General features: G+C 35.2%; 3 protein-coding genes across 3 annotated transcripts; 2 read left to right on the top strand and 1 right to left on the bottom strand.

Annotated features, from left to right (window-relative positions):
* The first annotated feature begins 716 nt into the window (after positions 1–716).
* On the top strand, positions 717–14,402 carry LOC106129547 (uncharacterized protein CG1161). Its single transcript, XM_013328143.2, has 5 exons — positions 717–929; positions 2,133–2,251; positions 3,735–3,849; positions 6,023–6,148; positions 7,378–14,402. The coding sequence occupies exons 1-5, from the start codon at positions 873–875 to the stop codon at positions 7,522–7,524; spliced, it is 564 nt and encodes a 187-aa protein (XP_013183597.1). The 5' UTR covers positions 717–872; the 3' UTR covers positions 7,525–14,402.
* Positions 14,403–15,522: 1,120 nt separating this feature from the next.
* LOC106129533 (proton-transporting V-type ATPase complex assembly regulator TMEM9) lies at positions 15,523–22,651 on the top strand. Its single transcript, XM_013328127.2, has 5 exons — positions 15,523–15,711; positions 16,370–16,488; positions 17,689–17,803; positions 19,007–19,144; positions 19,819–22,651. The coding sequence occupies exons 1-5, from the start codon at positions 15,661–15,663 to the stop codon at positions 19,855–19,857; spliced, it is 462 nt and encodes a 153-aa protein (XP_013183581.1). The 5' UTR covers positions 15,523–15,660; the 3' UTR covers positions 19,858–22,651.
* A 1,313-nt stretch (positions 22,652–23,964) lies between these two features.
* Positions 23,965–24,385, bottom strand: LOC132903937 (uncharacterized). Its single transcript, XM_060953511.1, has one exon. The coding sequence runs from the start codon at positions 24,383–24,385 to the stop codon at positions 23,993–23,995; it is 393 nt and encodes a 130-aa protein (XP_060809494.1). The 3' UTR covers positions 23,965–23,992.
* Positions 24,386–24,539: the final 154 nt, after the last annotated feature.

Genomic DNA, 24,539 nt, shown 5'->3' with positions numbered 1-24,539 from the left:
ATCTCATTACCCCACACTTGAGGCACCCCATCAAACACACTTTATTTCTATAACTGCATTAATAACTTGTAAAAATGGGGACTGGCCCTCGCCACTTCTGTTATGATATTCCAAAATATTATTAGGCCAACCCATAAATCTTCTGCCGAAGAATTAAAGTCTATTTTATTCTGATTATGTAGGGTAGAGTTACTTAACATATGCGTCCATTAAGTATACCATATCAATGATTATCCCTTTACAAATTAATGTAGTCTTGTCTAACAGATATTAAAAAGAGAAATGTTTGATGCAACATATAGGTAAGATTTTGAATAAGAAGAAAGACATTGTCTCCACGTGGTCGACGAAGAAAATCAGGAGACGCATCTCTCATCTGGAAAGTTTAATAAAAATGTCGTAATTTTTCTGTAGAAGCAATACATTCAATCTGATTTTCCATTGCATTGAAATGAAATATTTGTTTGTACCATACTGCCATCTGTTGATACTTACAAACAACTAAGGCAAACATTACTAGAGACATCTGTTGAAATATTTATAAGGAATCTTAATATAAAATATCTTGTGTAGCGCCATCTAAAGAGAACCAAAAACATTTACAAGACAAAAGTTATGTATGATATTTTCGTTCATTCGATACAAAAGGAGTAAAAAAATTTATTTTTTTGTTGGCTACACTATTCAATTCACTAATCATTCATTCTGCAAATCTTCACTCATCTGATATAAAATATCTGTGACACTGATTTTGTACAAAATGTCTTCAGTGCTGTGTTGACAAAAATAAAATTTTGTGATTTTATACCTCTGTGTGTCGTAAAGAGTGTTATTTTATTAATCTACCTACGTTATAGAATTAGAAAGTAAAAATGTATTACAAATATGTGCTTATAACTTTTGCAGCTACCTGTGTCTTACTTGTATCAGTAAGTAAAATTATCATGTTATTATTTTGCAAACGTTGAATATTTGCCATTTACATTAACAATTAATTTATAATTGCCAAATGATGCATGTGATGAGGCGTATGTAAAATTTCATAAACACGACCACGTCTATTTGACAAACAAATTTGTTAGTCTTTGAAAACTGGATTATCTTTGTACATATTACATTAACATGTACAATGTAAATGTATGTCAAAACTAGTCTAAAATAATGTTTCATTTATGCATAAGGACACCAATAAGAGTAGATACCTACAGCGGAAAGATATAAGATTTCTAAACTCATGAAGGTGTGATACTTTTATATAAGCACATCTTACCATCATCCATCCATTACTTATATTAAAATGCGAAAGTCTGTCTTCCATTTCACGGCTAAACTTGGACTGATTTTAATGTTATTTGTTATGAATATAGTTAGAAAACCCATGAGATAATCACGGCCAAACATACGCACACTTGTCTTAGATAATGATATCCTACTACTATTATAAAGGCGAAAGTTTGTATGGATGTTTGTTACTCTTTCACGCAAAAACTACTGAACCGATTACCATGAAATTTGGTATGTAGGTAGCTGAAGACCCAGAATAACACATAGGCTACTTTTTATCCCAGAGTTCCCGCGGGATTGATAGGGTTTCCATGCGGACGAAGTCGCGGGCGGCCTCTAGTATCTGCATAAAAATAATCACATCTATATCACTAACGGGATAGACAGCCAACAGTTTGTTTGATGTAAATCTCTCTATTGCACAAAAAAAAATGATATATTGGTCTTGGAATAAAAAAAAAATGTGTACAATGCTTCTTAAAAAAGACTGGTGGCCATAAGGCCCACAAGTCTAACAGAAGACCACTAGTTCACTGTTCAAAAAAGTTTGAGATGTTATACAAACTCCTTTCATGGGACACCGCACCACAGATTAACAAGAATATAACAAGGCCATTATATGTGTATGTTAGTCACGTCTATATCCCTTGCCGGGTAAATAGAGCAAACAGTCTTGATAAGACTGATACGTCTAATTCAACTTCTTGGCTTGGTGATAGAATTGAGATTCAAATAGTGACAGTTCGCTAACCCATAGCCTTAAAAAAGAGTCATAGGAAAAAGAAGAAGTGGTCCTTTGCTTTTTTCTTTTTTTAATGTGTCTTCTTAATAGTAGTGATATATTACAGGGCCAGTCATACGAAGACAAAAGATGCAAGTGTGTCTGCCCTAGTCCGTCAGCGGTGCTCAACAACACCGCGGGCTCCGACAGGAGACTCTACATAGCCAATGTTCAACCAGATAAATGGTAAGATACCTGTGGCGACATCTCTACGCCACTCGTCACAACATCAAATTACCCAACTGTCAATCATCGCGAAGAAATTGACGCGCTCAGCCAATAGCAGTGGAGAATCTAAATCGCGATTTCAGAGATTTCACGGATTGGAGTTATATATACAACCTCCGACACAACATCGTCGGAGCGCGGTTCCCCAGGCATATCACCTAGCCTGGCGGAAGATCTTCCCTTTGGTGGCGGTCGAGCCGAATCATCGCTCTCGCTACATACCGAACACTACCTGTTGCGGCCGTTCTACCTCCACGGACAGACAGACACTTTGACTTGACATTTAGATGAACAAAACTGAATGACATAATAAGGAAATAAAAAAAAGGTCTATCAATTACGACTAAGACGACGACCAGACAAGACTCCTTGAACTATCTGAAATCTGATGTTTTATTGTGACTGACCCAACAGACTCTCGGCCCATTTCACTACCATAGACTAAACAATTCTCAATACCTTTGGTAGTGGAAGAAGTGGCAACATTGTTATCAAATTCTAATATATATACTATCATTGTATTCTGTTATGTGTAATCCTAACATTATAAATGCGAAAGAAAAAACATCCATACTGACATCCTGATATTCTCACAATATGTCAGGATGTCAGTATAGATGTTTTTTACACTTTCACGCAAAAACTACTGAACCGATTATGATGAAATTTGGTATGTAGGTAGCTGAAAACCCAGAATAACATATAGGCTACTTTTTATCCCGGAGTTCCCGCGGGATTGATAGGGTTTCCAAGCGGGCCTCTAGTAATAAATAAATAAAAGTAAAAATTAAAATCATAAGAGCATATTGTTTATTTATTTATTTATCAATAAACTAACAGTATAACACTGATGTGTGTATACCCCTGCACTTGTGTTTATAAATGTTTGTCCAGTTGATTTTTTCAAATTGTTAAAACTTGGAGCTGTTGCCTGTTATCACTGTCTCGCGTACAAAGTTCCACATTTGCACGACACGGGTTCGCAAAAAAGTGGCATTTATAACACTTTACTTCTGTCTGACCTCCTCTACCTTTGTAAAAGAAGCACAAGAAGTAACATTGGTTTATGATTACACCTCTCCTCCAGGTAATTACCTGAATGTGCAGAGGTTTCCCCATGATGTATATAGTATTGTTGATTTAGTACCCCAGCTCTGAGTAAACTGAGAGGGGCCCAATTAGAATAGAATAGATATAATTTCAAAATTGGATACAAGGTATCACTTATTGACGTCACATCACTTAAATCTAATTATAACTACTACCGCTTCCAAAGCGCATGTGTAGAAGAAGCGGGGGAACAAACTACACTGCAACATTTCACCGGACGTCAATTTACATATAATTCAATCTGAGTGACTTGTACATGCATAATGTAAAAAATGTTTCCTCCCCAGGTTGGCGATAAAACCATATATAACATATATTTTTTTTATTCCAGCAACTGTGAGGTGGTCATCCTGCCCCGCGTAGCCGATGACATAAGAGGTCACGAACAAGAGTTCTGCCCGCTATGCGAATGCAAGTACGAGAACCGAAACACTACTATTATAAAGGTAAGTGCCGTGTGGTTACACCAATAGAAAAAATAATAGTACTACTCCATCTCTTAGGCTTATAAACTTGCTTTTCTTATTTTAGGCAATAGGCTAGCAACCTGTCACTATTTGATTCTCATTTCATATCTCAATTCTATTATTGAGTTGCTTTCCCCTAATGTCTCTTACCCCGAATGTCCCTTACCCCGAATGTCTCTTACCCCGAATGTCCCTTACCCCGAATGTCTCTTACCCCGAATGTCCCTTACCCCGAATGTCTCTTACCCCGAATGTCCCTTACCCCGAATGTCTCTTACCCCGAATGTCCCTTTTCCAGAATGCCCCTTACCCCGAATGTCCCTTACCCCGAATGTCTCTTACCCCGAATGTCCCTTTTCCAGAATGCCCCTTACCCCGAATGTCTCTTACCCCGAATGTCCCTTACCCCGAATGTCTCTTACCCCGAATGTCCCTTTTCCAGAATGCCCCTTACCCCGAATGTCCCTTACCCCGAATGTCTCTTACCCCGAATGTCCCTTTTCCAGAATGCCCCTTACCCCGAATGTCCCTTACCCCGAATGTCCCTTACCCCGAATGTCGCTTACCCCGAATGTCCCTTTTCCAGAATGCCCCTTACCCCGAATGTCCCTTACCCCGAATGTCTCTTACCCCGAATGTCCCTTTTCCAGAATGCCCCTTACCCCGAATGTCCCTTACCCCGAATGTCCCTTACCCCGAATGTCGCTTACCCCGAATGTCCCTTTTCCAGAATGCCCCTTACCCCGAATGTCCCTTACCCCGAATGTCGCTTACCCCGAATGTCCCTTTTCCAGAATGCCCCTTACCCCGAATGTCCCTAACCCCGAATGTCCCTTACCCCGAATGTCGCTTACCCCGAATGTCCCTTTTCCAGAATGCCCCTTACCCCGAATGTCCCTTACCCCGAATGTCCCTTACCCCGAATGTCGCTTACCCCGAATGTCCCTTTTCCAGAATGCCCCTTACCCCGAATGTCCCTTACCCCGAATGTCGCTTACCCCGAATGTCCCTTTTCCAGAATGCCCCTTACCCCGAATGTCCCTTACCCCGAATGTCGCTTACCCCGAATGTCCCTTTTCCAGAATGCCCCTTACCCCGAATGTCCCTTACCCCGAATGTCGCTTACCCCGAATGTCCCTTTTCCAGAATGCCCCTTACCCCGAATGTCCCTTACCCCGAATGTCGCTTACCCCGAATGTCCCTTTTCCAGAATGCCCCTTACCCCGAATGTCCCTTTTCCAGAATGCCCCTTACCCCGAATGTCCCTTACCCCGAATGTCGCTTACCCCGAATGTCCCTTTTCCAGAATGCCCCTTACCCCGAATGTCCCTTACCCCGAATGTCGCTTACCCCGAATGTCCCTTTTCCAGAATGCCCCTTACCCCGAATGTCCCTTTTCCAGAATGCCCCTTACCCCGAATGTCCCTTACCCCGAATGTCGCTTACCCCGAATGTCCCTTTTCCAGAATGCCCCTTACCCCGAATGTCCCTTACCCCGAATGTCCCTTACCCCGAATATCGCCTTCCCCGAATGTCCCTTTTCCAGAATGCCCCTTACCCCGAATGTCCCTTACCCCGAATGTCCTTTTCCCCGAATGTCCCTTTCCCCGAATGGCGCTTTCCCCGAATGGCGCTTTCCCCGAATGGCGCTTTCCCCGAATGGCGCTTTCCCCGAATGGCGCTTTCCCCGAATGGCGCTTTCCCCGAATGTACCTTTCCCCGAATGTTCCATACCCCGAATGTTCCTTTCCCCGAATGTTCCATACCCCGAATGTCCCTTTCCCCGAATGTTGCATTCAGCAAATGGTACATTCCTCGAATGTCCCATTCCCCGAATGTCGCTTTTCCCGAATGTTTCTTTCTCTGAATGTTGCATTCCTCGAATGTCCCATTCCCCGAATGTTCCATTTCTCGAATGTCCCTTACCCCGAATGTTCCTTCCCCCGAACGTACCATTCCCAGAATGTCCCTTACCCCGAATGTTCATTTCCCCGAATGTTCCTTTCCCCGAATGTTGCATTCCTCGAATGTCCCATTCCCCGAATATCGCTTTCCCCGAATGTTCCATTTCCCGAATATCCCATTCCCCGAATGTCCCTTTCATACTTCCCCACCAGGATTCTATAGTATTCTTCATAATCTTATGTTACAGGTGGTGGTGATAATAGTGATCTGGGTGATAATGCTGCTGGTGGTCTACATGGGTTTCCTGATATGCCTGGACCCACTCATCAACAAGAGGGCCAAGGCCTCGTACCAGGAGCACACAAATGAAGACGTAAGCTTTTTAATATATATTTTTTTTAAATAGTGACAGCTAATGTTTTTTTTTTGTAAAATTGTGTGACAGGACAAGGAACAGTGGTGGCAATAGGCTATTTTACACCATGTAAAAAAAAATATAAAAATGCACGTATCTTATAGATTTTGTAAAAAATAAAAGAAAAACATCGATCATTATTCATAAAAGTGCAATATGGATTTTATAATTCAATTTAAAAAATCCTCTTTTTTAATCTGTTCTTCAAAAGTCGAAAACGCTATCCGCCATGTTGGGTACTGACGTGACGTCATACTTTTAGTAAACAAATATCGAATCGAAAACATATTGATGATGTCAGGCTCTGTTTATTTTGAAATTTTAAAATTTCTATCACGTTTTTGGGTTTTTACTCTTTAATAATTTAATAGAATCATGGAAGACGGTTTTGTGAAAGCAGACAATATAAATCTACCGAGGATTAATACGTTGATGGTGGCGAAATTTTTTGCGTCCAATCCCGATTTCTGTTCTGCTAAGTTAAGAAATGTTTAAACAGCGATGTAAGTATTTATTGTTTTAAACATTCTTCAACAATACACAATTATAATAGGTAAATTATTACACAACCAATCCAACATAACCTATTTTTTGTATTGTTTACTAAAAGTATGACGTCACGAGTCAAAACAGCATGGCGGATGGCGTTTTCGCGCGAAAATACAAAATCATAAATAATAAATCGTTTTTAGAGCACTTTTCGGCTTCAAAAAATTTTAATAAAAATTCTATAGGTATAACACAGTCTCAGGATTGATTTAAAACAGTTTTCAAAAAAGAGTGTAATAGCCTATTGATGTGATTTGAATGAAGATATAGTAACAGTGATAGAAACGGAAGTGTATAGATGTAGCGATGCCGAACTATTGACAGTTTTATAATCGAAAATTGATAGATAGATAGATAAAACTCTTTATTGCACCATAAGAGTAAAACATACAAAAAAAGGAAAATTAAAAAAAAAACTTGGAAATCGTTTACAACTGTCGATAGGGAACTATCAATCTACAACACTACTTTTATTGTATTTGTTTTGGTTATAAACAAAAATAGAGTGAGGATTGAGAATGTTAGAAAGGCAAAAAACTAAGCCAGACAGTTGAATGTTGCCCTTCAGTCTTTTTTAAGACTGTTGGCTCTCCCTTCCCCGTAAGGGATAAATACGTGATAATATGTATATTTAACAGGATGAAGGCACAATCAGCGGCCCCTCTCAGCCGATGGGTGCCCGTGGGAACGTTCTCAACCGCGTAACGCACCAGCAGGACAAATGGAAGAGGCAGGTTCGCGAACAACGGCGTAACATATACGATAGACACACCATGCTTAATTAGCCTACTCTCCAGCCTTGCACAGGCTTTTCTGGGGCCGTCGAGTGATGGTCTCATCGGATCTTTTTTTTTTGCAAAAGGAATTAGGTAATAAATCGTCACTTAGCAAAAAGCCAACAACATACCTATAACAATTTTGAAGCTATTTTTTTTTTAAATCACTATGCTTTGCTCATTCAGCTGACGTTTTGGCCTTGAACAAGCTTTTTGGAGCTGCCGAGTGATGGTCTCATCGGATCATGTCTTTTTGCAAAAGGAATTAGGTAAAAAATCCTCACTTAGCAAAAAGCCAACGTACCTATAACAATTTCGAAGCTATTTTTTTAAAATAATCACTATACCTTGGTCATTCAGCTGTCGTTTTGGCCTTGAACAAGCTTTTTGGAGCTGTTGATTGATGGTCTCATAGGATCTTGTCTTTTTGCAAAAGGTACACATAAAGTTATTAGAAATCATCGTCTCATATAGCCAAGAATTGATATCAGGGCTCATTTAGTTTACCCATTTAGTTGGCCTTAGGCTTTTTGGGGCCTTGTCAACTGGTTGGAGTTCAAGTTTCAATTAAGGATTTAAATTAGAAAAGTTCAATTAATTAAGGAAGGAATTTTTATTAGGAACCACACGGCACAGTTGAAGTGTTAAATATGAATGCTTTAGAAACGGCATTGATCATAGTATATAATGACACCTAAAATAAAATGTATGGTTTTTTAGGTGTACGAAAACTTGTGCGATTAGGTTTTCTGGGAGATGTTCAAAAGGGCATTTTGAGCGTTCATTGGTAGCTGGTAAGTCTTAAAGTGTTCAGCTAAATAAAGAATCTTCTGAAGCTTTCCTCGTTCACTATAATAATATTTGTGAAACTACTTATATTAATTTAATAATAATAACATTGCCTATCCAATGTCTTAAGGCTAAATGCAGATGTAAAACTGATTGCAAAAACGATTCATTAAATGTACAAATAACTCAATTTTTCGCAATAATGTGAATTTAGAATTTGCGTACCTAATGGTAAAAAGAGGAACCCTAGTGAAATATCAAGAAAGATATTAAAAAAGCCGAGAGAATATCTCGGTTTTTCAAATTCATCTCTAATCCAACCTAAGAAACTTTTGGAACTTTGGTGGTTTCAAAAATTGGTGAATATATATATTTCGGAAAATCCTAAATTTGCTGAGCGCTTCAGACATGAGCAGATGTCACATTGAGTAATAAATAATATCTTTAGCAATATTTTATTTAATGGCCTTTTTAGATATGTAATAATATATGTAGCCGAAGATGAAATTATTTGCATATCCCTTTAGCCTTTTTGCACTATTTTCTTAGGTAATTCATGTGTGAAATTGTCATTTTACTATTGTTGTTGTCAAATTGTCTAATTGTGTACCTGAGCGGGGAAAAATATATAAAAAAATTTAAAAAAAAATGTATTTTTAAATTTCGCGTTGCATAGTATATAAAATCGTAATGTAACACAGTTTTTAACGTGAATTTACATTTTTTTCACGTTGCTTCCTCGAATTCCAACGGTCGTGGAAGACGTCATAAAAGCAAGTTTTATGTGCGTTATAACCTGTGTGAATTACAATTAAAAAGGCTGTAGTATATAGCAATGTTAAATAATTACGACTAAAGAGTATCTATATTTTGTATCGCAACGCCGATCATAAGATAATCTAAACAATGACGTGAATTACACACAAAATCGACAGTGCCTACCCTGTTTTTCCTAGACTTATAATATCTAAAACTGTAACTTCAAGCAATAATGTATATTTTGTTATATGATGTCATATGCCATCATATACCATAAGTTAAATAAATAATCGTTATTTTGCCTATTTCATGCAAAAATGTGTGTATACGCGTCACTGCTAAATAATAAATACCGCTGATTATTATCTAGTATTAAACAGAAAATGTACTGTAAATAGACGTAGAAAATAAGGCAGACTAGGTGTGGCTTGAAAAAAGTGAAGCATCGTAATGGCGGCATTTTCCGCATGCGCGAGTGACAGAAAATGCGATAATCTATGACGTAATGGCGGCCGATTGTCACACTATTGGTGACAATGTGTGCTTGAGGCGTGTATATATACAGCGGGCCTGTTGCTTCATTTTGCCGTATAGTAAAACTCCGTCCGCCTTTTTTCTACGTCTATTTCACTGTTATACCAATATACCAATCTATAGCAATACCATAGTAATAAGATGTCCTTTATAAAACAAATATATGTGGCATAGAAAGATATATTTACCTTTAGATTTGTATAATTTTTGCTATTGTATATTAGAAGTTGTGTGTGTATTTAGCTGTATTTATCAATAATTTAGAAATAACTCGTTTGTGTATGTATATTTCGAGACGCTGTACATGTTATGATTATGATTATTACAGTAATTAAATTCCGATTTGCTGACGTTTGATATACATGATTATATACTTTAAATGAAATTCAAAGAAGCTAATATAATATAAACTTCATATTTTCTTTGATACAATACTGTAGTTATTCTCATGCAAATGTCATTTGCCTGTTAGATAGAATGAATATTATATATAGTGAGTGTATATAATATATGAGCATTATCATTAAGATGTTTAAATAGGTGGTAAAATTTTAATATGTTCGTTTATCGCTTTTTAGATAACTCAATTGTTGAAAATAAAAATATCTAGTTATGTAAGAAAAAAATATATTAAAATAACCATTTATCTCCATTATGTACTAGTAACCTATTTGTATCTTTAAATTTAAGACTTGTCTAATAAACGCGTTCCCACTTTTTTTTTACTGAGAAGAGTACATTCTATTTCGTAAAATGATAAAATACAAAAAAAATATATATTAAAATTTCATTATTATGCAGCGTGATCTTTGTTCACTTAGCTAAAGATAATCACTTTGAAATATATTACATTTTCCCAAAAATAACACCTCAAAATAAACAGAAATAAAAAAAAATATCGTAATCTTACCTATCCTCAAATCAAAAAACCGAGTTGTGTTTCAATTTTTGAGATTTTTATAATTAGTTTAAAAAAACGTGGGTAGTGTGAATAACATCAAAAAGTTTTAGTTATTCTACTTCAAAGTTTTTTTTTAATGTCTGATATTAAATATTTTTACTGATTGATATAAGTGAGGATGTTTTTAATCTTTTCGTAAGATTTCTTTTTTGTTTGTTTATTATAATCAAAGGTCCATATTGTTAAGACTGAAGTGAGATATCATTTTATACCGGTGTCACCATCATTTAACTTCTTACTTTAGTCTATTACTTATAATATAAAAATAAAATTATTTAATGTAGACGTAAAAAAACATGATGACTAATTATTGTTTCGGTGTTAATTCATTTTGTTTCACTACAACTAAAACATTGGTAAAATAATCTCATAAATAAACAAAAAACTGCCTCAAATATCCTACTAGTATTATAAATGTGAAAGTTTGTATTTCAGTATAGATGTTTGTTACTCTTTCACGCAAAAAATACTGAACCGATCACGATGAAATTTTGGCTGGCTATGTCAATGCCTACTATTTATCCCGGAGTTCCCGCGGGATTGATTCCACGCGTACGAAGTCGCGGGCGGCCTCTAGTAACGAATAAATAACACATTATCTGGACGAGTCCAAAACGCCTAATACATACCTCTACTAATGTAATGTAACGTAGCATGTTATAGTCCAAGATCCCAGAGCCGTAAGACACAACTTATTTTCTAAAGAATGGATCTTTCGATTCTCAGTAGTCTTTCATGTACTTTTAATACCTGCATGTTTGTGAGACTTGCCCGGTGACACCTGCGCAGGTACCAGGCGAGAAAGGTAACTAAAAATCACAGTTACTTAACTTAAATTTTTATGACTGATTTTTATATATATTTTATAGACTATTACTCTGAAGTCATATCAGAGAAGTCAGACGCTTTCCATGCGCCAGAACTTTTGTCAGACGCTTTAAAGCTCTATCAAAAAAAAATTAACTTAATTTATTTTTAAATGTCTGACTTTTATATATGTTATTCAGATAACTATTACAAAGTTGTATTAAATCAGTCAGACAGTTTGTAATGACCAAACACCCCTTAAACACAAGAATTACTCAGCCTCGAGTATGAGCGCGATAGCACAATGCGCATGCGCGTCAGAGTAAAATATCTAATATTTGAAAAGTACTTACTGTTTTCAATTTCATATTTTTGCATATCTATTAAAATACGATGAAATTTATAATTAAAATAATAATTAATCATTTTTAAAATAATATAATATATTGCATAATAGCTGTTGCCCGCGACGTCGTCCGCGTAAAGTTCGAGTTGAATCTTAATCATACAGTCTGATACAGACAGACAGACAAAAAATGTAAAAAAAATTCTCTATTTGTTTCAGTCAAAATATTAAATGTACAGACAAAATATTTTTACCGTATGATTATATGTAGTATTTTGATTTTCAGTTTTTTTAATAAATACTCAAACAACACAAAAAAAATATTTTTAATAAAAATTTATATATATCTTGTTATTGTTGGGACTCGAACTCGGACCGCCAACTTCACAGTCTCACGCGCTAACCACTGGACCATCGAAGCCGTTGCGGTGGTGTCGAATTAAAGTAGACTACATACATATGGTCACGTCTATATCCCTTGCGGGGTAGATAGAGCCAACAGTCTTGAAAAGACTAAATGGCCACGTTCAGCTATTTGGCTTAATGATAGAATTGAGATTCAAATAGTGATAGGTTGCTCGCCCATCGCCTAAAAAAGAATCCCAAGTTTGTAAGCCTATCCCTTAGTCGCCTTTCACTTATATTTATATGTTATAGGTTTACTATTACTATACTATTTTTTAATTGTTTATGATTTTATTTTTACGGAAAATTCTGCCAGCAACGACAATCTAACTGATGATGAGAACGATGACTTGAGTGGACAGTATAGAGATTAATAAATGATGAAAATTCAAATGATTATTTTGATGATGAAGATGATAAAGTGACAATAAAATAATTATTCAATTGATTAATCATAATTAATTATATTTTTATTGAAATTATTATAATAGATATATTTTTTTAAATAAAATAAAAATCATTCTTTTTGAAAGGCTATTGCTACAAAAAAATTAATTTTCCCCTATTTATATGCAATATATTATATTATTTTAAAAATGATTAATTATTATTTTAATTATAAATTTCATCGTATTTGAATAGATATGCAAAAATATGAAATTGAAAACAGTAAGTACTTTTCAAATATTATTAGATATTTTACTCTGACGCGCATGCGCATTGTGCTATCGCGCTCATACTCGAGGCTGAGTAATTCTTGTGTTTAAGGGGTGTTTGGTCATTACAAACTGTCTGACTGATTTAATACAACTTTGTAATAGTTATCTGAATAACATATATAAAAGTCAGACATTTAAAAATAAATTAAGTTAATTTTTTTTTGATAGAGCTTTAAAGCGTCTGACAAAAGTTCTGGCGCATGGAAAGCGTCTGACTTCTCTGATATGACTTCAGAGTAATAGTCTATAAAATATATATAAAAATCAGTCATAAAAATTTAAGTTAAGTAACTGTGATTTTTAGTTACCTTTCTCGCCTGGTACCTGCGCAGGTGTCACCGGGCAAGTCTCACAAACATGCAGGTATTAAAAGTACATGAAAGACTACTGAGAATCGAAAGATCCATTCTTTAGAAAATAAGTTGTGTCTTACGGCTCTGGGATCTTACTCTATTATGTCTGGCAGCTACCTTTATTTTCGCGTTTATGGCTTAAGTCTTAATAAATGTTGTTCCATATTTTCACATTCACTTTTCACATATTAAAAAATCACGTTGTATATTTAATTACGTGTATTATAGGTATTGTAATGTTATTAACTAATTTACATTGTTTTAAGACTATGCCATCATCCCTATTTTGTAAAATAAACTTTGGTTACATAGTTATAAAAGTAATTCAAAATGTTTTTTCATATTGTTTTTTTCTTCTCATGGCTAAAAATTAATTTAAAAATGTATTTTACAACAAAAAGACGAATCTAGATTTCAGTTTCTACCTAAAGAAATGGACTGTACGCTGATACTTTGTTTTTTTTTAAGTGTAAATATTGCATTGTGTTGCTTAGGTTATAACGGGTGACCTTTTAAAAAGCGATTTACTGATGTAAAATATGAAACAACAACAATGAATGAAAAATTGTAAATCATAAGTTAAGATTTTTTTTACCAATATGGTAAATTGACTCACATAAAATTCTAAATCATATTGTTTGTTTTACTACCGATTTTTGTTCATAATAATCTTTCTTCATAATTTTATTTGTCATTTTTTATTATTACTACCAACAAGCTCCGTTGGTAACAGTTAGAGATCATATTTTTTTAATAATTACGTTACATTAAATAAAAGAAATGTAAATCAATTAAATATGGATAAATGATTATTGATGATTAATTTTATTGATATTTATGAATATTATAGTTATTTTTCCGAATAATTGACTTTCGATCGTTAGTATTAAAAAAAACAATTATATGCAAATAAATAAGTATTAGTGAAAAACTATATAAGTATGTTTATAATTAATTGGTATTATGTTTTTAAATGTTACGAGAAATATTTTCGGTACTCCAATGATATGATTTTAAAGTTTAGAAAGGAAATGCGCATCCATAAGTCTCATGGACTGAATCTTATAAAAATATCAATACTGTTTTAAAAGTCACCCTGAAGTAAATCTATTGGTAATTACTTGCTTTGCAGTAACTGAATAATTAATATGTATGTAAATAAAGAATTGTATAACCACTCAGTTTGGTAATTAATAAAATAGAAATTAAACCAATTCTTGTTTTATTTATATTATTGTACTAGTGACCCGCCCGGACCTTCACGTATATAGCATTTATACATATTAACCTTCCTCATCTATAAAAAAAAACTGCATCAAAATCCGTTGTGTAGTTTTAAAGATCTTAACATACATACAGATAGAGGACAGGCGCAGTAAGCGACTTTGCTTTTTACTAGCCTGCGCTAGATCTCTCCGAGTTTACTTTAGTTTGTATGCTAACCGATACCTCTTACGGTAATGAAAAAAATATCTTACAGTATTTTCTTAAAATGGAAAACATCGGGAGGAAACCTGCACAATAATGCGAATGGATATCATGTCCAATTTGGGTTAGGATCCCCTGCAAAGGTTGCGGAGGTCAGGTGGAAGTCGCTTGGTGTAAAACCTGACTTACCTACTACGGGGTTTTGGTATAGGGCGCACTCCTCCAAAAAGCCAGAACGAGGATTCTTGATTTTATAAGTACTAGCTTTTGGTCGCGACTTCGTGGTAGCGTGGGTGGGTTTCCATTCTTTCCATATCTACATTTATCCCATTTTCTCCCCTTTTCGGCAATAAAATAGCCTATATTTTGTCTCAGGGTCAACTCTATCTGTACCATAATTTATCAAAATTGGTTAAGTGGTTTAGCCGTGAAAGCCGAAGGTGAAAGCATTACAAACAGTCGCAGTACTTACAGTACTACAGTCAGTTACTTTTGCTCTCAACTAATAATATAGGTAACTGCGAAAGTATTTTTATTACCTAGATCACGCGTTATCTTACTGAACCAATTTTCTAGGAATTTCGCGTATTTATAGGTAATTAGAGTCTGGAGGACATAGGGATCATCCTGGTAAAATCAACGTTTCTCGTAAGATTTGCAAAAAATCTATTCTTTTATAGGTGGCGCTAAATTCGCGCGGAAAATCTTGTAGGTCTTTTTTTGATAGTTGGCGCTAAATACGCGCGGGCGACGCTGCGATTAAGAAATAGTTTTTATTTTATTGATGTAATGATAAATCTATTGAGGAGCGAGAAAAGAATGAACTATTGGACCCATTGTGGACGTACCATAGAGAAGTCTATGCCAAGCCAATTTTGACATTGTCAACTCACTGTCATTCAGCTCGATCAATAAAATTTTATTTTGCTTTTTTCTAACCTAAAATAAAAATAAAGACAAAATTATAAATACTTGGCTATTTATATCGTTTGTTCGTCATTTTGTTAGCAAAGATATGATAAAGTTTTAAAAAAATCTGTGATAATGTTTCTGAACATATTCTTGGGTTTGATCCTATGCGCCGGGTCCGTTTTCGTAAGTTTTACTACATTAAATATTTTATGTGTTTTGTCTATATTAATAGCATCTAGTTACTTTTACATATTCACTCTTAAACCGAATGAAATGTTGTTACTTTCATTTCAAAATGCTAGCCTTGCATAGTTAAATGGAATGTAAAATCGATCAATACTTACAATTCAACATGACATTACAAGCTGCTGTAATATTTGCCTTGGTAAATATTTATACACCTGTAACCTATGAAGCACATACGAGTCAAAACTGTTAAAACATTACACCACCAATCTATATTATGCATATATAAAATTTCAATTCTTTGTTATAACAAGAGCTAATTTAATAGAAGCTTTTGTTTCACTGAAAGTTACGCTTATAATAACTATATTTTTTTTCTCATTCTGTCAGTTGTCATTCAACCAAAAGTACTGGGTGTAGGGAGATGGGATTTACCATATATGTGTGATGTTCCAGTCTTCAATCATAATTAGATTTATTATAGTTTTTTTTTTCATTATTGAGCTGCATCATAATCTAGTAAACAAATAGAAGTATTTATAACATCATAAACATTTTGAAAATAAATTATCACCAAAATAAATAAAAAAGGGGAAACATAAATCCGATGTAAAAAAAATTGAGGAAGTTATCATCCAAAAAATATGTATTTTAGAGCCAGTCCTATGAAGACAAGCGGTGTCGCTGCGTCTGCTCGAACCCTGCAGTCGTCCTGAATGACACGCAGAGCACTAATCGCCAGCTTTACATAGCTAATGTGCCCCCAGATAAATGGTATATCTGTTAATTTTATACTTAATACATACAAACATACATACAGCCCTGTGGTTCCCGTCACCAATGACAAAAAAAGAATAGGACCACTCCATCTCTTTCCCATGGATGTCGTAAAAGGCGACTAAGGGATAGGCTTACAAAATTGGGATTCTTTTTTTAGGCGATGGGCTAGCAACCTGTCACTATTTGAATCTCAATTCTATCATAAAGCCAAATAGCTGAACGTGGCCATTCAGTCTTTTCAAGACTGTTGGCTCTGTCTACCCCACAAGGGATAGACATGACAATTTGTATGTATGTATGTATACATACAGCCACGTCTATATCCCTTGCGGGGTAGACAGAGCCAGCAGTCTCGAGATTCTAATTGAGATTTAAATAGTGACAGGTTGTTAACCCCATCGCCTACAAGATGAATCCCAAGTTTATAAGCCTATCCCTCAGTCACCTTTAATGACATCCATGGGAAATGTTTGGAGTGAGTCAGGTTTTTACACAGAGCAAACCATCTAATCTGCAACCTTATTTGGATCAATCATAGGTTACACATTCAGTTGTCTGAATGTGCAGGTTTTATCACGATGTTTTCCCTCAGTGTATGTAATAGAGCATCGATTAGTTTTCAAACTAATGTGTTTTGTACATTACTATTTCTTTGAAAATAGTCATTCGGATGTGACCGAGGGAGATTTGAACCTGTGCCCTTCTGCGCATCAAACATTTTAACCGGTTACCTTACCAATTTGACCATAGACGCTCTACATTTTGACCTTATACTTAAATAATACTTATGGTGCCGTATGGTTCCCGGAACCAATAAAAAAAAAGAATAGGACCACCTCCATCTCTCTCCCGTGGATGTCGTAAAAGGCGACTAAGGGATAGGCTTATTAACTTGGCATTCATGTCACTATTTGAATCACAATTCTACCATTAAGGCAAACAGCTGAGAACATGGCCTATCAGACTTTTCAAAACTATTGGCTCTGTCTACCCCGCAAGGGATATAGAAGCGATTGTATGTATGTATGTATGTATGTATAATTTACTTACCCTGTTGTGTTTTAGTCAATCAATTATACCATTAAGGCAAACAGTTGAACGTGGCCTGCCAGTCTTCTCAAGACTGTAGGTTCTGTCTACCCCGCAAGGGATATTTAGAAGCGATTGTATGTATCTTAACCTGTTGTGTTTTAGCAACTGCGAATTTGTGGTGCTGCCTCACATTGGAATCGACATCAAGGGGCGCGGTCAGGCGCTGTGTCCGCGTTGCGAATGCAAGTATGAGATGAGAAACACAAGAGTCATCATGGTGAGTCAGTTAATTTCTTAACCGGCGACATGCCACGGCTTGCTTTGGCACGAGTAGCATTATTGATTGTCATTGTGCAAACTTTCAAACAAACATTTTAGTATTTTAGGGGTTGATTTTTGAAAAAAGAAGTATGTGTTACGAAGTTCTTTTTTTTTTAAATAACAAATAAGGTTCCATGTTATTTGAAATAAGAAAATAAAATAAACGGGCTTGGAAAAGTAATCATTTTTTATTCCAGACCGTTGGCTCTGTCTACCCCACAAGGGATATAGACGTGACTATATGTATGTGTACGTAAGTACACGCAAAATTTCAGTAGATAACACACACACATGAACAGATTAAAACAAACAAACAAATTTACTTTTGCAATATTAACAATATTAGTTGGAATTATATTTCCGTGCCGTGTGGTTCCCGGCACCAATACAAAAAAAAAACAAAGAATAGGACCACTCCATCTCTTTCGCATGGACGTCGTAAAAGGCGACTAAGGGATAGGCTTACAAACTTGACGATTCTTTTTTAGGCGACGGGCTAGCAACCTGTCACTAGTTGAATCTCAATTCTATCGTCAAGCCAAATAGCTGAACGTGGCCATTCAGTCTTTTCAAGACTGTTGGCTCTGTCTAACCCGCAAGGGATATAGACGTGACCATATGAATAGAATAAAAAAGATTTATTTTCAAAATTGGATACAAGGTATCACTTATTGACGTCACATAACTTAAATCTAATTATAACTACTACCGCTTCCAAAGCGCATGTGTAGAAGAAGCGGCGGAACAAACTACACTGCAGCATTTTCATCGGACGTCAATTTACAAATATAGCATCTCTTAAATCTAAATCGTGGACGAATGCACATTGTCCACATTAAAAAACCATGAATGAATGTAGAAATAATTATGTCAATACTAATTATGCCGTGTGGTTCCCGGCACCAAAACAAAACGAATAGGACCACTCCATCTCTAGGCTAGGCTTATAAAATTGCGATCCTTTTTTAGGCGATGGGCTAGCAACCTGTCACTATTTGTATCTCAATTCCATCATCAAGCCGAGCAGCTGAACGTGGTCATTCAGTATTTTCAAGACTGTTGGCTCTGTCTACCCCGCAAGGGATATAGACGTGCCTATATGTATGTATGTCAATGCGTATATTTCGTCACGTATGTATATGTATGTATTATATTTCAGATAGTAGTGATCCTGGTGCTCTGGCTCCTGACCCTCCTGTCCAGCTACATGGCGTTCGTGATGTGCCTGGACCCGCTGATCGGGAGGAAGAAGAAGCCGGGAAACCACAGCCGGTACCAAGAGGCGGAATCCGAGGAGGTAATCATGTTAATACATGCATCTATATCTATACTAATATTATAAAGCTGAAAGGTTTGTTTGTTTGTTTGAACGCGCTAATCTCAGGCACTACTGGTTCGAATTGAAAAATTCTTTTTGTGTTATATAGACCATTTCTCGAGGAAGGCTTATAGGCTATAAAACATCACGCTGCAACTATTAGGAGCGAAGAAATAATGGGAAATGTGAAAAAAAAACGGGGAAAATTGTTCATCCTTGAGGGCTTCAATGATGCCCAAAATAACTATTCCACGCGGACGGAGTCGCGGGCACAGCTAGTACGTACATAAAATCACGGCTATTTACCTTGCGGGGTGGACAGAGGCCAACAGTCTTCGTAATGTACCTACAATAAGTTCCAAAAAAATGAATTGTCTGTTTTTATGTTGTATGGTTCCTGGCACTATAGAATACAACCAGTCCATTTGTGGACGGATGTCGTAAAAGGTGACTAAAGCATATGCTAATCAACTTGAGATTCTTGTAGACGATGGGCTAGCAACCTGTCACTAAATGAATCTCAATTCCATCATTAAGCCATACAGCTGAACGTGGCCTTTCAGCTTTTGTGAGACTGTTGAATCGTGTCTAACCCGTGGGGGATGAAGACGTGATTGTTTATGTGTATGTATGTTTGTTTGTATCTATTACAGGCTTGCAATCTCCTAGCTCAAGACGGTTTGGACGACTGAACACAAGAAACAATGAAGTAAGTTCATCTCTTATGCATTCTCAGAATTATATTTAATATGCTGAAGTAATTAAATACTTAGTAATTTTAGACAGACTATGTAATGATAGCTCTCTTTGAATGTTCATTTATTCATAGTATATCTTGTATTTGACGCACAATATATTATATTACAGCAGTAGAGAAGCATTAACATATTACCTTAATAGGTATATTAATATAGATAAAAAGAGTTTTCAAAATATATGTACATATAGCCACTTATAATAGAATAGATTTATTTTCAAAATTGGATACAAGGTATCACTTATTGACGTCACATCACTTAAATCTAATTATAACTACTGCCGCTTCCAAAGCGCATGTGTAGAAGAAGCGGCGGAACAAACTACACTGCAGCATTAATAATTACAATAGTATAAAAATATGTTCATCCAGAAATGTTTTCAGATTGAGACGAATATGGTATACTCTTTGTGAATTTTTAAACTATAATATCATATTATCCTTCAGAACTATGTATATTTAAAATTGTTGTTTTATTATATGTAAATTTCGGTTTTATCATTTTATGTGTATTATTTAATAGAAAAAAATATGCTTATTTATTACGCTTTTACGTTTTAACCGCTTAACCGATTAAGGTAAGTTATTAAAAAAGAACCTTTGCAAAAAGTCGCAATTACATATAATAAATCAACAAATACAGAACGCCACTTAACCGATTTTGATGTTGTTTACATTTTTATTTAGACAACTCATTCCCAATGGTTTCACAATAAAAATTTTAACTGCCAAATAAAGTACTTATTAAGAAGACTTATGGTTGTAAACTATTTGATATTGACTTAATGGTAAAAATAAAGAAAACAAGGATGTGCCGACCCCGTAAAAGAGTGGAACAAGGTATATAAAATATGAATGTATAAAATTAACATGTGATATGATGATTTGAAAAGTGATGTTAACGTGATTAAATATGTAAAGCTATGTTTTGAATCTGACCAATAACTTTTAATATTAAAAATAATCGACCATTTTTGATAGATTTTATGTAGGTACCTTATCCAGCGGAAAGTGGCCTTCTTTTGAGAACGAATGGCTTTGTCTACCCTGTAAGGGATAAAGACGTGATTGTGGATGGTCTGGATTACCAAAAAAAAAAAAAAATGTATATTCTTTATTTATTCCTGTTCTATTGATGTGGCGAGATTTTATTGACTTGGAGATGGAAGATATATAAAAGAGAGAGAGAGTAGATATTGAATTAAATTGTAACCTATGTGAAAGCTGAAGCTAAATCTATACTAATATTATAAAGCTGAAGAGTTTGTTTGTTTGAACGCGCTGATCTCAGGAACTGCTGATTTGAATTGAAAAATTTTCTGTGTTGAATAGACCATTAATATCGAGGAAGGCTTTAGGCTATATAGCATCACGCTGCAACTGTTAGATGCGAAGAAATAATGGAAAATGTGAAAAAAACAACGGGAAAAATTGTTCATCCTTGAGGGCTTCAATGATGCCCAAAATAACTATTCCACGCGGACGAAGTCGCGGGCACAGCTAGTTTCAAATATTTTTTGAGAGACTTTTTAAGATATGTCAAGTCTTATATATTCTTTAAGACAGAACTGGTGCCTAATTGTAATGATTGACCTTCGTGACTTTGTGAGGGTATACAACGGCCATGTTGAGTTTGGCGCACCGTATGGGTAAATGTGGTCATACCCTTAGTCGACTGTTACGATTGAAAGTATGCGACGTATAATAGATCATTTTTATATTTTCGATTGTGTGTAAGGCATTTAAAACTAGCTTTAATTAGATTTATTTGCCATTTATTTAATATGTGAATTTATAAAATTTGTTATTTTTTATATGGACATTTATACCTATTTATATTATTGTAACTGTTTTGTGCTTTTTTATGTGACTTATTAAGCAATTAAGATATTAAGACCTCAATCGATATTATTCATTTAATTATGGAACAATCCGTTGAGGAAATTATAAATAATTCGAATATGGAAAATAATAGTATAGTGAGGTTATTTACAACTTTATTGAGGCTTATGTATTATCTTCTCTCTCCTTCTAGCTTCTTGAGATTAACTGGATTGGTAGAAAGAGAGATTAGATTTATCCAAACTAATAATAATGGGAAAAATATTTGTATGTTTGTTACAAATATAATCTCAAAAACTATTACGGCATATTATTTGGCACAGATATAAAATAGACCTTGGGGAGTTACATACCTTTTCTTCTAAATCTTTCTAAATCTTCGCGCATAAACCAGTAAGAAATAAAGCCTAATCAATATTTGTAAATAGACTTACAGGTAATATGTTTATATCTTTAAAATTATCTATTGATATTGAACATAGAATTCGGAATATTGTAAGACTACAGAAGTGGTACTTGGTGAATGTGCCGTCGCAACTTTGAAACCAAGATAATAAAATCTTAAATCTGAGATTTTCAGATGGACAATTCAATCCTATAGTTTAAAGTACAATATGGCATTTCTATGGTCTGTTTATTCTGATTTCTATAATGTTGACGTTAATTACTTATATTTGTAATCCTATAAGTGTCGTAGGTGAATCAAATATATTTAGTCACTTCTACCATTAATAAGGCATACGTACACACAAAGTTCATAATAAGTATTAGTTTACAAATAAATAAATACTGAACATCACATATGAAGCAATTTTGGAAGAAAACAGTGAGAAAAAAAATTAGGTTAAGTATATGTTACCTATTAATATTTATTAAACTTTATTGAACTCGAAATGTTTTTTATTTTATACTATTTTTCGCCTGCGCGTTATTAGTAGTATCCTAAGTTCTTCTCCGTTTTCCGCACTTTATTATGTTGAATTTCATGAAGATCGGTTTAGTGGTTTTGACGTTAAAGACGGAAAGACAACTTTCACATTTATATTATTACTTATTAGTACGGATTCGACAGACAAACAGCTGAAGGTGGCCTATGAGTCTTTTCAAGACGAAAAGAAGTTTTTGACAGAGTATCTATTTATTTCTATTAAATTATCCTTGACTGTGTTTGATTAAAACGTGTTATAATTAATTAGAAATGTAACCTACTTATCTATGTTATTTTAAATATGTAGATACTTACCGTCTTTTTTTTACAGACTTAAGCATTATGTTGGCAATATTTCTCCAAGATTGGGTTTTCAAGATTTATTGTAGACAAAAGTCGCGTGGATGGGCACCTGCTAATTGATACAGGTATACTAACCGTTTTGACGGCCTCTGTGGCGCAGCGGTAGTACGCTTGTCTGTGACACCGGGGGTCTCGGGTTCAAATCCCGGCCAGGGCATGATGAGAAAAGAACATTTTCTGATTGGCCTGGGTCTTGGATGTTTATCTATATAAGTATTTATTATAAAATATAGTATCGTTGAGTTAGTATCTCGTAACACAAGTCTCGAACTTACTTCGAGGCTAACTCAATCAGTGTAATTTGTCCAGTTTATTTAACCGTATTAGAGTTGACATCAATTGAAATTGGTGACCATAGTATATATACATACATAGGTTCACTGGTGGAGAGAAAAGTCTGAAGGTAGACCTCGGGTCTCGACACGCTTCTGTGGAGGGTGCAACCGGGAACACGTAGAGATGAGAGAGAGAGCGAATATAAATGGGATAACTAGGCATACTTACATAAATTTATGTAAAGTAACCATGTTAAACGCGTTAGTAAATTATGTTAAATTCACTTTTTTAAATCCGCAATATGGACGTTAGGTGTCGAGAAAAGTTGGCAGCGTTCTTGTGCTTTACTTGGCTCGTCTTCACACGTATCCTTTAATAGTTAGGTAAATAATTTACATTATAATAGTCTATATTTCACAAAATATGCGCTAATCTCGAAAAGTCATGGACGGATCTTGTTCCTGTTTCAAATGTAGGAAAAAGGGTTTTGTGAGGTAAATAATTAAATACATTTATGTAAGTAACAAAATTTTAATTAAAAAAATATAAATATTTTCGACGCAGTCGTCTTTTGTCTTACTTATATTTAGATATAGGTAGTATGTTGAAACTTACGAATAATCTTCAGTGCCAAGTCGTAACAGAAATAAAATTAAAATCCTCAATTGTGATTCAAAGTTCTCAATCCTTGGAAAAGGTAAAGTGATTTCATGTATTTGGAGTTTTCGTCCATATAACGCCTCAAGGTCACTCGAGGCAAACTCGCGTCCTTAACCCCCCACACGTCCACGACCGACCTTATTTCCTGATTGGCCCCGGCGTGAAGAACGACCATAACACTATTTTTCCCAATGCCGCCATCTTTAATCTGCGCACTAGCGCCGCAAGTTTTCTGAGCCAGATTATCCACGTGTATGTACTTTATGATGTGCCCGGGAAAGTAATTCTCGTAAACGTAAACTTGCCCTTCCATTATATTAACTGGATTGTTTTCAACTACGGCCGAATCCATTTGTATCAATGTGTTGTGCCACTTGCCGAGTTCTAGGGGCATCTTCGATCTTTGGCACACTATTCTTGCCTCTGCGCAGGCGACGAGTAACAAGACAGCCGCGTGGACCATTTTAGTGTTGACGTGTCGCACCATACCAGACGCCCTGACAACTGGTGCTTTCATGGGGTTGTGTTATGGATAACAATAGGTGTTA

This window comes from Amyelois transitella, chromosome Z (assembly GCF_032362555.1).
Source record: "Amyelois transitella isolate CPQ chromosome Z, ilAmyTran1.1, whole genome shotgun sequence".
NCBI lineage: Eukaryota > Metazoa > Arthropoda > Insecta > Lepidoptera > Pyralidae > Amyelois > Amyelois transitella.
Note: the sequence above shows the minus strand (reverse complement) of the source record. Positions and strands in the feature narration are given on the sequence as shown.